Genomic DNA, 13,758 nt, shown 5'->3' with positions numbered 1-13,758 from the left:
CACGAGCAGCGAGCGGCGGAAGCGCTGAAGGTGTGGGTTGGGCTGTGACGGTGGTGCGGTTCTAGTTTCTAACTGTGTGCATTGTTGTTGGTGCAGGTGAAACGTTTGGCGATGTTGCGATGGCTGATGTCGGCCGTGCCGGTGCTGTGGATGCTGGCGTTCCGGAAGCCGACGTCGGTGCCGCGCGTGGAGCTCGAGGAGGGCGTGGAACCCGAGGAGGGGGTGGAGCTCGAGGATGGCGCAGAGCTAAAGGAGGGCGTGGAGGCCCACGAGCCACGAGCGCTACCAGCACTGAATGTGGCGGCAGTGCAGTTGGTGCTGTCGACTTAGCAGTCAGAGCCGGGCATGTAACGCTAGCGGTACGAGAAGGACGTGGTGCGCGAGGAGGGCATGGGGGTCGAGGAGCTCTTGGAGCTCCGCGGATCACTAGCGGCCCAATATCTAAAGGTGTGTTTATGAGTTTGGTATTGGTTTTAACCACAACGTAAGAATGTGCTTGTTGGTACTGCAGACGCACGTGGCCGTGGTGTTGGTGGAACTACGGTGCAGGCAGTCAGTACTGGTCGCGAGATCCAAGGCCAAATTGCTGCAGGCCTAGAATCACCACAACCAGGGCGCGCAGCACCAACTGAGACGGCAACTCCTACATGTACGCCTCCCATCATGCTGCAGGATGTCTACGTGGACAAACTAGTTACATTTTCGCCCGAAAAAGATCGATGGATGAATCTACAGACCAATTGGCACTGCGTACATTATTGGTCGTGATTATCGCCTAGTCAAGAAAGGGAAGAGCGCTTCGCTGTTCCAGATTCGATGGCTAGACAGTCACTTCCAAAGCGCTGTGAAGCGTATCAGCGTTGGGATGGTGCAGGTTGGCATCAAAAACTACATTGTCCTTACACGAGTAAAGAACCCGGATTGGAGAATCCTCGTACGTCCCGATCCCACCGATGAGATCGACTTTGAGGAAAATGATTCAGATTGCGAAGAAGAAGAAGTACTTGAAGCTTTCGATCCGACTGAGTTACTTCCAACCAGCCTCGCTGAAGTTGAAGCAGTCAGAAGCATGCGCTTTGTTCCGTCTGGAGAAGCTCAGATGCCTTCGTATCTGTACAAGCACGGTGATGGATCGACACGTAGCTACTTGCGTCCTGAGTTTAAACATTTGTTTGAACATTCTGCCAGTTCCAGCTTCTTTGCCTACATACTGCTTTACTTTTGGCATCAAGTGTTGCATGAAACTAACAAGTACGCCGTGGTGAACGGCATTGGGCTGGCGAAAAAGATCACTCTTGACGAGCTCATGATTTTTCTGGGCATTCTATTCTTCATGGCAACGAACGATAAAGGCGAGGACGCAAATTACTGGGGTCTACAAGCGGAGGATCTAATTTTTGGTGGTGTTACAGTTTCGCTTGATGGCATCATGACGCCGCATCGCTCCGAGCTACTGCGGCGATGTCTGAGCTTCAATGCGGTCCCTAACACACTAGATCAAGATGCTGCAGCTCGCATCCGACCTCTTCTGAACCTGCTAAAGATCACTGGTGGATAGTATATTCACGCTAATCGAGATGTTGCGCTTGATGAAGCAAGTGTTGCGTGCCGTTTGCGTCAAGGCCGCCACATGATCGTGTATAATCCCATGAAGCCTACTGGGAAATGTCATTTCCGGCTGTGCATGGTGTGCTGCTCTACTACGTGGGTCGCGCTGAATTACAAACTTCACTGCAACCGAAGCGACATCTTGGACAGACTGAATGGTGTAGTTGACCAAGTTGGAGCGCAAAACCTGCGAGAGGAGCTGGAGGAAGTATCTAGAATCAGACAGTATGTGTTGGAGGTAACAAGACCGCTATTCGGAACAAATAGGGTTGTCAACATGGACAACTATTATACGTCCGTGCAGCTTCTCCAGGAGCTCCGACTGAAAGGCCTCTATGGTCGCGGCACTATCCGTGCCAGCAGCAAGCATTTCCCAGGCCACACTATTCTTCACAAAGACGACTGTACCCGAGGGGACTATCGCCAAGCTGTCTCGCACGATCGCAGCATGCTTGCAGCGTCATGGTGCGACGGTAACGTGGTCAACCTTGTGTCCAATGTGGACTCAACGAACATTACAACTTCCACCCGCATGGTGGGTAACGATAAGCATTCGTTTCCAGCTCCAGAGTGAGTCGCTCAGTATAGTACCTATATGCAAGGTGTTGATCGCCTTGATCAAATACGCGGGTGATTCTCTACTGCAGATGGTCATTCGTACAAACGCTGGCACAAGAAGTTGGTGCTCGCGCTCATCGATGTGGTGCGCTCCAACGCGTATCTTACGCGACGTTTGGTACAGGCGGGGTCAGCAACGCGTGCTCCCCATAGAAAGTTTGTGATGGAGCTAGTTGGTGAGCTTCTCAATGGACAATGGAAGAATGCACCCAGCGACGGTCGCATGCTGTACAGCGGATAATTGGGTGACGGAGGAGAAGGAGGCCAGCTCGACACGCTCTCTTCCCAGCCCACTCCTAGTGTAGTTGCTGTGCTTCCGACAACTGCATGTACTTCCGTGGCTTCGAGGCAAATTCATGTCGAGAGGAGCAGAAAGCGGCGCCGCTGTATTGTTTGCCGATGGGAGGGACGTTATCCTACCGAGGTAACCAACTATTGCCTCACGCATGGTGTTTGTTTGTGCCGAGTTGTGCATTACCGCCCCTCCAAGCCATGCATGTGTCCGTCGACGACATCAACATGCTAGGATAAGTTCCACCAATTCTACTACCCTAACGCATTGTTCACAGATAAGGGAAATGTCAGGCGACACCCCAAACTCGCCAAGTTGAAGGATGCGCACGAACCCAGGTCTCAAGCAGTAAGGCGGTCTGCTACCGCTCGCCAAATTGCGTACGGGGCAGATCTCGGAGGTGCCATCGCTCACGCACTGGACAACGAAGGAGATGATGATACACAGGGTCTTGCTGCTTTCGGGGTTAGCGGTAATGCTCCGCCAGGGTTTTGTTGCGTTTGGTAGTAGCAATCTTTCGACTGGACTAGTTGCGCCTGGACCAGACGGCGACAGCCGTTTGGACGATAGGCCTGAAAGTGTGTTGGCTAGCAGACTTAGTGGTGCCCGTCGTGATGATCGCGAAATTGGATGCACTAGTGAACGTGGTGGTGAAGAACGCCGACGTGGCAGTGGTGCCGTTCTCACAGGTGGCGAAGACACACACGAACTTGATGGCGGCGGTAAAGCTCCCCGACTTGCCATAGACGACGCGCGCAGACTTGGAGACGGGAGGTCTCGGACTTGGTGGTGCCGCTGGTACAGCCGGTGTCGGCGGCGCACGTAGCCATGGTGACCCTAGCGGAGTCGGTGGCAGGCTAAGTGCTTCTGCTTGCACAGACAGCGAAGATTGGCGCGAGCGTGGTGGTGCAGCACATACAGTTGGTAGCCGTGGCGCTCGCCGACTTGTAAGCGACGACGCGCGAAGACATGGAGGTCTGGATGATCACAGACTTGGTGATGGCACCCGCGGGCTTGGCGATGCGGCTGGCACAGGCAGTGACGGCAACGCTCATGAACCCGGCGGTGCTCACGGAATCGGTGGTGACTCGCATGACGTATGGGCTACTGCTACACTAGGACGTGATGATACTGCACCCAGCCGGGTTGCTGCTGCCGCACGCAGACTGGGTGGCGAAGCTGCATTTGCTCTGGTGGCTGCACTCATGAGCGTCGAAACGACTCTGATTAGAAGCAAGTATGAGATAGCAGAATGGATCAAAGTTTATTACGGTATATGTAAATGGAATGAGGTGTAGCCTTCCAGCTACATTGTACTTCTAGCTGATAATCCAGTTTCCAACTCTTGCAGCACGGCTCCGAGCACGGTGATCGATGTCTAGGGCTGAAGAGCGACGTTGAAACTATCACCCATGCCTCTGGCATTGCGCTTAGCTCTCGTGAAACAATCAGCTTAGCATCTTCTTCAAATAGAAAGATGTTAGCAAAGACAATTGTGGCTTCGCAAATGGGAGAATGCCGTGACATCGAAACATCTCCTACATCGACTTGCTTGAGCAGCACCTTACTGAGCCGTGGGTACTGCTTGCGTAGCTGCTGCATGCAACGTCGTCCAAGGGAGACGAGCTCCCTTCGCAGCTCGGTCCCGATGCACGTTCTGACGTTCGTTGTAAGTGCTACCTGCGCAAGCACGTTGTCAACACCAGATCCAACGCCAAGGAAGACGTCAGCTTCGCCGAGTGGTCCGACGGCAGCAAGTAGAAGGGTGACACTGGATGGTAGCACCTCATCAGCATTGTCATATGTGCGTCCAGCGGGCTGGCGAACGTCGTGAGCTCTTATACTTCCGAAAATGATATCCACGGCTTCTGCAGCTTCAGCTGGGTCCAGATTATCTCCACAGCCCCCAACATCAGCACCTACACACACAGGTTAGTATTTGCCGACGTCAATTGTGGAACAAACAATCCGAGACTCACCTGAAGCGCTTTTCGCCTGAGTCACCTGTGGTTGATGGCATCCCCCGCAATATCGCGCAATATAGCCGCCAGCGGGTCCTGTATCCTCACCTCTGCAGTCTTGGTTTCCCTGATCCACGTCGTCTGCCATCTGACTGCCTCCGGCGGCGCTCCCATGCGTATCGCCTCCAACTTATCGTCATCAGTCTCACGAACGGCATGCAAATATCCCCAAAACAGACGAACCTGGCATGCGGCGATCGCCGCCGAGAAGTAGAGAATTTGACGGAGTAGCAGAAGGTCGGCATGCTGGTTTACGACTTGCTGCAAAACGAGGGGTGGTGGTGGTGGTGACCTCAGCGCTCCGAGAAGACGCCTTGATGGCATGCCGCGGAGAAAACATGGCGGAAAGCCACTAATCGCCTTTCCGTAGGTCCGCTTGATGCTAGCCAGCCGAAGCCGCAGTTGACAGGCCGGCCGCTTGGTCTGCATTCGGCGGGCCACGTAGGCCCATGTGATTCGTAAGCCCTCCCTTTCGAATTGAAAGGCGATCTGCACCAGCAGCTTATCTTCAGTGTCTGTGAAGGTAGTGCGCATTAGTGTTGAGTACACTATAGCGAAATGGGAGGTCGGAGAGGTGCATTCGTCTTACCTTTTGTATATCTGGTGACTGGCTGTTAGGCGATTGACCGCTAGATCCATGGCACGACCGCGTAGAAAGGGCCGATTACGGTCGTTGGAGCAATAAAATACTGTGCGATGAGCAGACGATCCAAAATTACCTCCAACCTCTTTCTATTCACTGCTACGATTGGTAGTTATGAAACACGGTAGGCAGAGTTGGAGGAAAAGCTGAAAGGGCGCAAAATTCGTTCTTTTACAAGCTCATTTTCCACCTTGTTTTGGTAATAGTGTTAAAGGGCGAAAAAAGCGCCCTCGCACCGCGAAAGGGTTAACTAAAACATTGGTCATACCGAAAAAAATATGAATCAAATCAGCAAAAGTGATCCAGTAGTTTTGTGGAAACACGTTTCGTGAGCACGCCATGTGAAAATTTCCTATCAATTCCCACATACGGTGATACAGTTATATCTCTATGCCCACAGCTTTTATATTTTAATTGTTGATTTAGCTTAAGCGGGAATTTCGGACGCGACTCATGTGCACGATGCAACGCGCGTCGAATTAGTCGTACGTGCGCTCCGGTTTTAGAAAGATTTAATATAATACAAGTGAATAGGTGGATGTCTGCCCCAAACGTGTACGTAGTACACAACGCAGTAGTAGTTATAAACCGCTGACTGGGCAGCAGTTGAGCAGAGGTCACATATCGACAGAAGTAACAGCTAGAAAGTTAATCACCAACATACTACGGGTCGGGCATGACGTTTGGGTCGCCATAACCACCAGACCCAACCACACGAGCAGACCGGCATACGATCCAGAAAATAGTATATCGACGCAAAACGTGCAACTAATTCTCCATTCGATCGCAGGAAAAATAATTTGGTGTCATGGCGGAGTTGGTGGTGCCTCCCAAGATCTTCGAGCACTGGTTGGCAACTGAGAGAGTGAGTACTCTCTCAGTTGAATGATAGTAACGTGAAGGTTAGTAACTATCGAGTATACTGTACATATCCAAATATTTTTAATACTGATATCAATATTTTTTGAAAAAGTCGCGATTGTCAAGGTAGAAATTATACACTTAGTAGATAGATAATGGTGCTGTTTAGCAAAGCTTTTGAATCTGAAACCTGGAAAAAAAGTTCCAGGTTCGAGGGAAAATGTGTTTAGCATCGCCAGATTTCCCCTGAAACAGGAGAAAATGCCACTAAAAGTTCCAAGAATCACCGCGCTTTAGTGCCTTTGTTTCAGTGACGTCAGGAGCTTCCTGAGACCTGGAACTTGCAAAACTAAATGTTCTTCAGCGCCTCTTCGTGGCGTTCTCTCAGCACAACAAGATCCCCCCTCGAGAAGGAATGGGGAAAGCTAGCAAGCCGGATAGGCAGAAGAATGAGGATGCAGCTGTTGTCGTCGACGGCACCAGCACCGAAAACGATGCGGAATGTAAACCAGCGCCTTTCGAGAAGCGCAACTGGACAGGGGAAACGACGCTTGGTCTTGTGCGAGCGTGGAAGAAAGTAATGACAGGAGAGCGTCGCAAGGACGAGAAAACAAGCATGATCACCCAAAAAGTCTTTGACGAGTATAAGACAGCCTTCCCGACCTCCACGCGATCAGAGAAGGCCGTCGAAGACAAGCTGCAGGCCCTCCGTGAAATGTATCGCTTTATTAGTGACGTTAATGCCAATAGGATCGCAGGGAGCACCGGCAAGCCTGAGTGGTTTGAATTGAGCAAGAAAGAGAGGAAGGAGCTTCGGTAAGTAGCCAAACCGTCTTTATGATGACACATTGGTATGTTTATTAAGCTTTTACATGCGTATTGCAGTGACCGTCATCGTGTAAAGAGCCCCAACGTGAGCCAGGACGTGTACGATGAGCTACACCTCTTCCTTGGCCGGCAGGTCGACACCGAGCCGCTAGAGTCTACTTACGCCGCTACAACTCGCTACAACAAAGAAGATATCACGAACAGTGCTACTAGTGACGACACTAGCAGTATTTTTGGTGTTCCCGCGCGCACGGACTGTGCTGATGAAAATAAGGACCCGTACAACACAGGAAAAAGAAACAACAAGAGGAAACGCAGCAACAAGTATGATGAGATGCGGGAGATTCTCCAGGAACGATCAGCAGAGCTGTTTGAACGTACCCAGAAACTGCAGGAAGAAGAAATGAAAGAACGCCGACAGCAGCACTCCCAGCACATGGAGCTATTGGGAGCTCTCGTGAGTGCTCTGACGAAGAACAACAGCGCTCAGTGATTCTAGGCTAAACTTTACAATTCTTACTAGGACATTTGTCGTAATTTGAATGCAAACCATCGTTTCAGCTCATCTCGTGTACTTTCGCTAGATGCATCCCCACTCACTTCAACGGGTTGAGGAAATCGAGCTTCATACTTCCGTACGATCTGGCGCCAGTCATCTTCTTCAATAAGGTATGAATCATTGTTGTCTTTGAGAAAGTTTTGGATGATGCAAAGCGAAAACACGATGTCGGGAGCATCAAGCACGTCCTGATCAATTCCTTTCAGCAAAATACGCCAGCGACATTTGAGCTTGCCGAACGCGCACTCTACGCGATAACGAGCGTGGCTCAATTTCTTGTTCATCTTTGCTATGATTTCGTCTGCTTCAGTCTCAGCAATTTCAAAGGTAGTCACTAGATAATTCGTGTTCTGATAGCCTGAATCACCAAGTAGAAAATACGGGATACGAGCATAAGTGTCCACTCCCGTGGGAAGTGTGATAGTCTCTGATGCTGCTGAGATCGCTGGAAATGAGTGCGCAAGTGCACTGTTGCGAAATACGCGACTATCTCCGACACGTCCAGGCCATTTGCAGTCGAGATCGCAAAATCTACCTCTCCAGTCAACCACAGCTTGTAGAACAACGCTATACCAACACTTTCTGTTGTAGTACATCGACCCATTTATCTCTGGCCTTGCAATTGGTATGTGAGATCCATCAATGCACCCTACGATCTGAGGAATGCCGCACTCGCTAGCGAAATGGGAGGCGCAAAGTCGAAACGGTGGAAATGCCACCAGTTCTCCCATCAAACTACACACAACAGCTGCCACTTCTTTTACGATGCCGGCCACCGTAGCTGGGCCGATGGCAAAGCGATCTGCCGTGACGCGAGTTGATGAGCCGTGTGCGCACAGGTATAGAAACACCGCAAGACGCTTTGGCGGCACAACGGCATCGGGTGCCTTTCGCAACGGCACTAGCCCAGCGCAAATGGTCCTGAAGAGGCTAGCAATACTGTTGCTATCCATGCGAAATAGGTCCTTCATGCTGGAGTCGAAATACACTCTTGATGAGAAGAGCATCTGAGACCAATGACTACTTCGTTCCTTTGCAATCCATTCTCGATCTCGTGGACGAAAGAGCCCGCTAACTACGTCCACCTCCATCTCATGCTGCTGTACGAGCAGGTTCACCGCTCTAGAAGTAGAAGGATCTGGTGCTCTCATCATCTCCAACACCACAACAGCTGCCAAGCACGAAACAGGATCCATAATACTGCTCTCCACTGCGAAATAAGGTAATTGCGTCGTGTGCGAAGTGTTGGTACGGTGTTTAGATAGCTGTCAGCAACAGCAGCTCACCTATGTAGGCAATGCCGACCAAAGCAGCACGGGTTTTCACTGTTCATAGCACCAAAAACGCCATACAAAAGGTTAGAACGACGTACTGATCATTGTAGAGCTGCTACGCACCTGCCGTAGACTCGGGCAAGACGGGAGGTGGAGAGAGCGGCGCAGAACTCGCAGTGTAAGGGAGCCGGGCTGGTCCAAGTGGCGTTGGACTGCGCGCCTCTGTGCCTTCGAGACTCTATATCCAAACTGACCAGTCGTCGAGCAAAGGATCCAGTCAAATGGATGCTAACCACTCAGCAAACCTGGAGGCTTGGAACTTTTGTTCCAGGTTCCAGTTTGACACAGAAGCTAAACGTATCTACTAAGTGTATAATTTCTACTTATGTCGAAGTAGGAAGGAGTAGATAATATCTAACCCTTGCTACTAGATTTTCATGAGCGAAGCGAGAAAAAATATATAAATGGCATTGATTAGACATCGGTCCTCCATTTCTCTAGTCGCTCATATGGTCTACGTCTTCCATGTCCACAGCAGGTTCTGGGGGCGGCTGAAAGTGCGATAACAGACGATAAGGCTGTAGTTTGGTAGCTCGAGCAGCGTTCGAAGCTCGCTGACATTAACTGTTAGCTTCATGTCCCTCGATCCGTTTAGCCGCACTGTTAGCGTACCGAAAACGCTATCTGCACCCCGATCTTCTTGAGGTGAGGTACTCATTGCGTCCAAATGGTGCATCTGTCGGAACTTAGCGCTCTCCGTTATACTAACACTGGCATCATCGGGCTGACGGGCTTGACTAATTGCCCAATGGGTACGGGCGATATCACCAACACGAACCTCTGCCCTTTCAGCCATATAGCTATCGATGACCTCAGTGGCCTCGGCGATGCGAGCTGGCGTGGCACGACGAATGCCTTGTCGTGCTTCCTTAGCTGCGTACATCAACACGTGCACAACAAACGGACCATCAAAGGTTTTCTGCTTGTGGTAGTTGGCTCTAGCCTTGGCCAGCATTTCATGCCAATTTTCACTAGTTAGCGCCACGAACTGCGCTTGTTTTGCATGTTGACTTGGCTTCAAGTATAGCTTCTTGTCGGACCGAGTCGTCTTCGTAGAGTAGTTTGCCAAAGCCAACTTTACCCTCTCGTCTGCTAAAGCGTACACTTGCTCAAAGCCATCTTGTTCTTCATCAAAGTCGAAGTCGGCATTTTCAACGGGCACACTTGTTCTACTAGTGTGGCCGAAGTCGCCTTCCTTAACTGCAGCACAAGCTCTTGTCTTCTCCATTAAGGGTTTATTCATCTTGGAATGCCCAGCCGTGTATGGGCATTCCGAGAAATCTATATTTGAACGTCTCAATCTATTATAAAACGGACTCTAATTCAGACGTGTGGATCCTAAAAATATCTGAAAATCCGTTTGTATATATAAATCGCGTTTATCAACACCTTAAATCGTTCTATTAGCATATGATTTGGACATTTTAATTGGTTTTCACAATATACTTTTTCCTCTCATATCACCAATTATCAGATACATACTGCTTTTTGGTTTACTAAAATCCCACAACGTGGGTGGAACCTAAAAAATCGAAACGGCATAGTAAGATAAAACCAGAGCATTCAGGGCACAACAATCGATTTTACATGTCATAAGAAATGTTCAATTATATTCTTCGCCGGTGTACGTCATGGCGTGCTGCATCTGTGTTGGCCTGTATTAATATTTGAGACGTGGTCACATTCAATCCAGCGAAGTATCTCTCAAACTGTCTCACAATTGCAAATTTTCAGTTGGCTCACGTGCTGCGGTGGCCCCGTCCAAATTTGGGCCATACTCCGTCGCCGCAGTGGTGAGCGAACTGTTGGGGTTGCTACTTATCTACTTTTCGACTTTTCCACAATATATCCATCTTATCGATTACTGATCCACGTGCGTGGTCACAGAGCTCTTGTTGATACTGAAGGCTATCTCTGTGCAAATGTGACCGTATTGGGGTGGATGCGTCACCGATTCAGTATTAACAAACATATCCGGGATGTAAATTTTGATAATGTCAATTTTTGAATAATGAAACAAAATCTAACAGCGATTGCATGATATGCTATGATACTGTCGAGTGCAGCGCTGGCTTTGTCCAAGTTGATCTTCTAGACAACGACCTTAACGACATATCTAAGCCATGGATTTTCGATCCCCATCGTGTACGCAGATGTTTTGTACAACTGACTTGTGGCTTGCTATCGCTCAACGCTACGTGGTTGGCCCCAATATTGCTGGACTCTACTACATGTTCGTGGCTCATGTTATCAAACTGACGTCAAAATCAAACCTCACTAGCATTGGTGTTGTTCGTACTGCACGTACTTCTGCAGATATGACTTGTTTTTTGCCGTGCACTTCTCGTCTGGCGACTCGCTTTACGTCAAGTCTGGTTATGCATTAACTAGCACTTCAACCACGTAATTTCGCTATATAATAGCGCATTTGAAGAAGGTCTTCAACGAAGCATTGGATACAGCCCCATCATACTAACAGCGTAGTGCGTCATTTCAACGCCATACTGTACAGTACAGTATTGCTATTGATCCGCTTGTTTGTAACGTGATATATAGCTGTTATTAATTATTGCATTTTAAAAATTCGTCTTGTTTATGTGCCCTGATCCAAATATCATGTTATTTTTTAAAATAAGTAACTATTAAACGTTGTATGCTTGCATATTTGATTAAAAACGAGGATTTTACAGCTTTTTTCATTTGTAAATGTAAGAGCTCGATATCTACTTTTTTGTGCGCCACACCATGATGGTTTGAATGAGTCCATATTGGGCTGTACATACTATTGTGGTTTTTATCAATTTTGCCGCCCGATTTGCTGTGTTATCTCGGGGCCCGATTTATATAAATTGGGCAGGGTGTAGGGTTATAAGGCTTGAATTAGCTATATGTGACTCTACTTAAGGTCTTAATGATGAGGGCGACGTCATCTCCAGACGACCTTACCACCCACAACTCAGTATTACTTATCGAGGAGGAGATAAACACTAAACGTATGCATACTGTAGCGCGATTGCCGAGTAAAAGGGTGCTATAATTCTCCTATGGCGGTTAGACTGGAAGTGTTCTAGCAAATGAGTTTGGGCAGATCACTTATGACGGCAATTCTGGCACTTCCCCTTTAATTCGAAGTGCCCATCGACATATCCGGCCCGAGATAGCAATCTTATCTTACCCCTACTTTCTATTTCGACGGCGTTCAGCAAATCGGATCCGATATAGTGGATCTCGGATCATCCGCTTTGCCAAAATGGATGAAAACCACAATACTACATGTACTCGTAGCACTACCAGGATTATTCCTCTATACAATAATAGAGAACTGGAGTAAGGGTGTATCTACGCAAAAATCCGGATTAGCCAAATATAGATTTTCGTGTGGATATTTTGAGAATGCGTCAATACTTAGCTCCAGAGGATTTACATGTATGAGGGGTCGCTCCAGGCTATTTTTGGAGCAATGCTTCGTAACCCTTGATTAGCTCCATGCTCCAGAAACTACAGGCTGACGCTATCAATACAGAGATGATGTCTGTAGCAAAATATAAAAACTTTATATCCGAAAGTTTATCAAAGATGACACGAAAAGGGTAGCTAAACATGTTTTGTTTTTTTCAAAACCAATATTTCATAGCCTTCGAAACCTTATTGTGCTGATTGTTAGTCGACACATGTTTCGACTCAGCAAACTTAAGAAATTATGATAAAAGATCCACCCAGGTGTATACTGTACAGGAAGTCTATTGAGACGAGACACATCTCCAGTCCCTATTTCAACTGAATGGCTGACATATGTACACCGACTCTATTAATATTGGGCATTTACAAAATTACATGTACCCTGGTATTAATATTAATAGTTTGGTGCATGTATTGTTCATAAGTACATCGTCCCGATCCCAAAACAATATCATTTAATACTACGCAGTATAATATGTATTGCTGCAATCCTGTTCCACTTGTATCAATTGCGGGAGCACATTTCACTTCCCGGAGTAGTACTCCGATTAGGTCTGATTTAGCCAGACTTAGGGCCTAATAATCAGTGAGACGTCATTACCACTTGTCTACCTTCCGATTATTGAAGAGTACAGTACATACCCACTAATAAAAATGTATTCATACAGTTCCGCGAGTGCCAAGTACGTTTAAAACAATATTATGATCGCCAATGGCAGCTAAACTCGGCATCATTGTTGACCGAGCGAATGGGTCACTTCTGAGGGTTGATATTTTAAAAGCGATAACAAAGGTTTACGCAAAACTATGCCTGCCGAATATCCTTGCTGCTGGTTTGTGTTCTTTCGCCTATGTAGCCCTCACAATTATGGGTGCAGCGATATACTAAACGAAGAAAGCAACCTGAAATAGCCATCTTACCTTGTCCGAGGCATTTATCCAATCGGCGGTTTAAGATCCAAGGTTCTTCGACTATCCGTTTTGCAAAATGGATACTGGTACATCGGGTTGTGAGACGATTCTCGGTAGCTATTAAGGCCGTGTTCGGTTTGCAGGGGCAAATCTAGCTTGTTTGAAAATAAGCTAGAGCTGTAGAACAGTCGTTTTGTTAAGTAAAATAAAGATAAAATAAGTGATCGTGTTCCATCAGAAAAAGGCTGGATTTGAAGGCGCAAAGGAGGACGAATCAAAATTCAACCCAGAGCTGAATTTTGAAACCAGTCGTTTGGAGCTATCCTGCTGGATGTCATTTTTTGTATTTCTTAGCGCAATAAAGCTGGTTGAGACATTCCAGCTCTTTACAGCTGGTTTTAGCTTCGATCGAACACGGCCGAATATTTTTCAGAAAGAATACGCGCGTGCTTTCACCAACAGTATTATACTGACGTCACGAGGGATTCGCGTCCAGGGCAGGGGCTAATAACATTTGTGAAATATTACTTTGAAGAAGAACGAAGTATACTATTTTTAAAGTAATATATATATATATATATATTCATACTTACCTCTTTCCTATCATTAGTGAATAGTAGTAC

At 47.8% G+C, this 13,758-nt stretch overlaps 1 protein-coding gene across 1 annotated transcript; it reads right to left on the bottom strand.

The window, feature by feature from the left end:
• Window positions 1-9,528: 9,528 nt before the first annotated feature.
• Window positions 9,529-9,992, bottom strand: PITG_09317 (uncharacterized protein; the record flags this gene model as incomplete). The annotated part of the gene is made up of 2 exons (XM_002903554.1): window positions 9,529-9,542; window positions 9,611-9,992. The coding sequence occupies 2 exons, from the start codon at window positions 9,990-9,992 to the stop codon at window positions 9,529-9,531; spliced, it is 396 nt and encodes a 131-aa protein (XP_002903600.1).
• Window positions 9,993-13,758: the final 3,766 nt, after the last annotated feature.

Source organism: Phytophthora infestans, genomic scaffold (genome assembly GCF_000142945.1).
Source record: "Phytophthora infestans T30-4 supercont1.14 genomic scaffold, whole genome shotgun sequence".
Taxonomy (NCBI): Eukaryota; Oomycota; class Peronosporomycetes; order Peronosporales; family Peronosporaceae; genus Phytophthora; species Phytophthora infestans.
The sequence above is the reverse complement of the archived record's forward strand: the minus strand, read 5'-3'. Positions and strand labels throughout refer to the sequence as shown.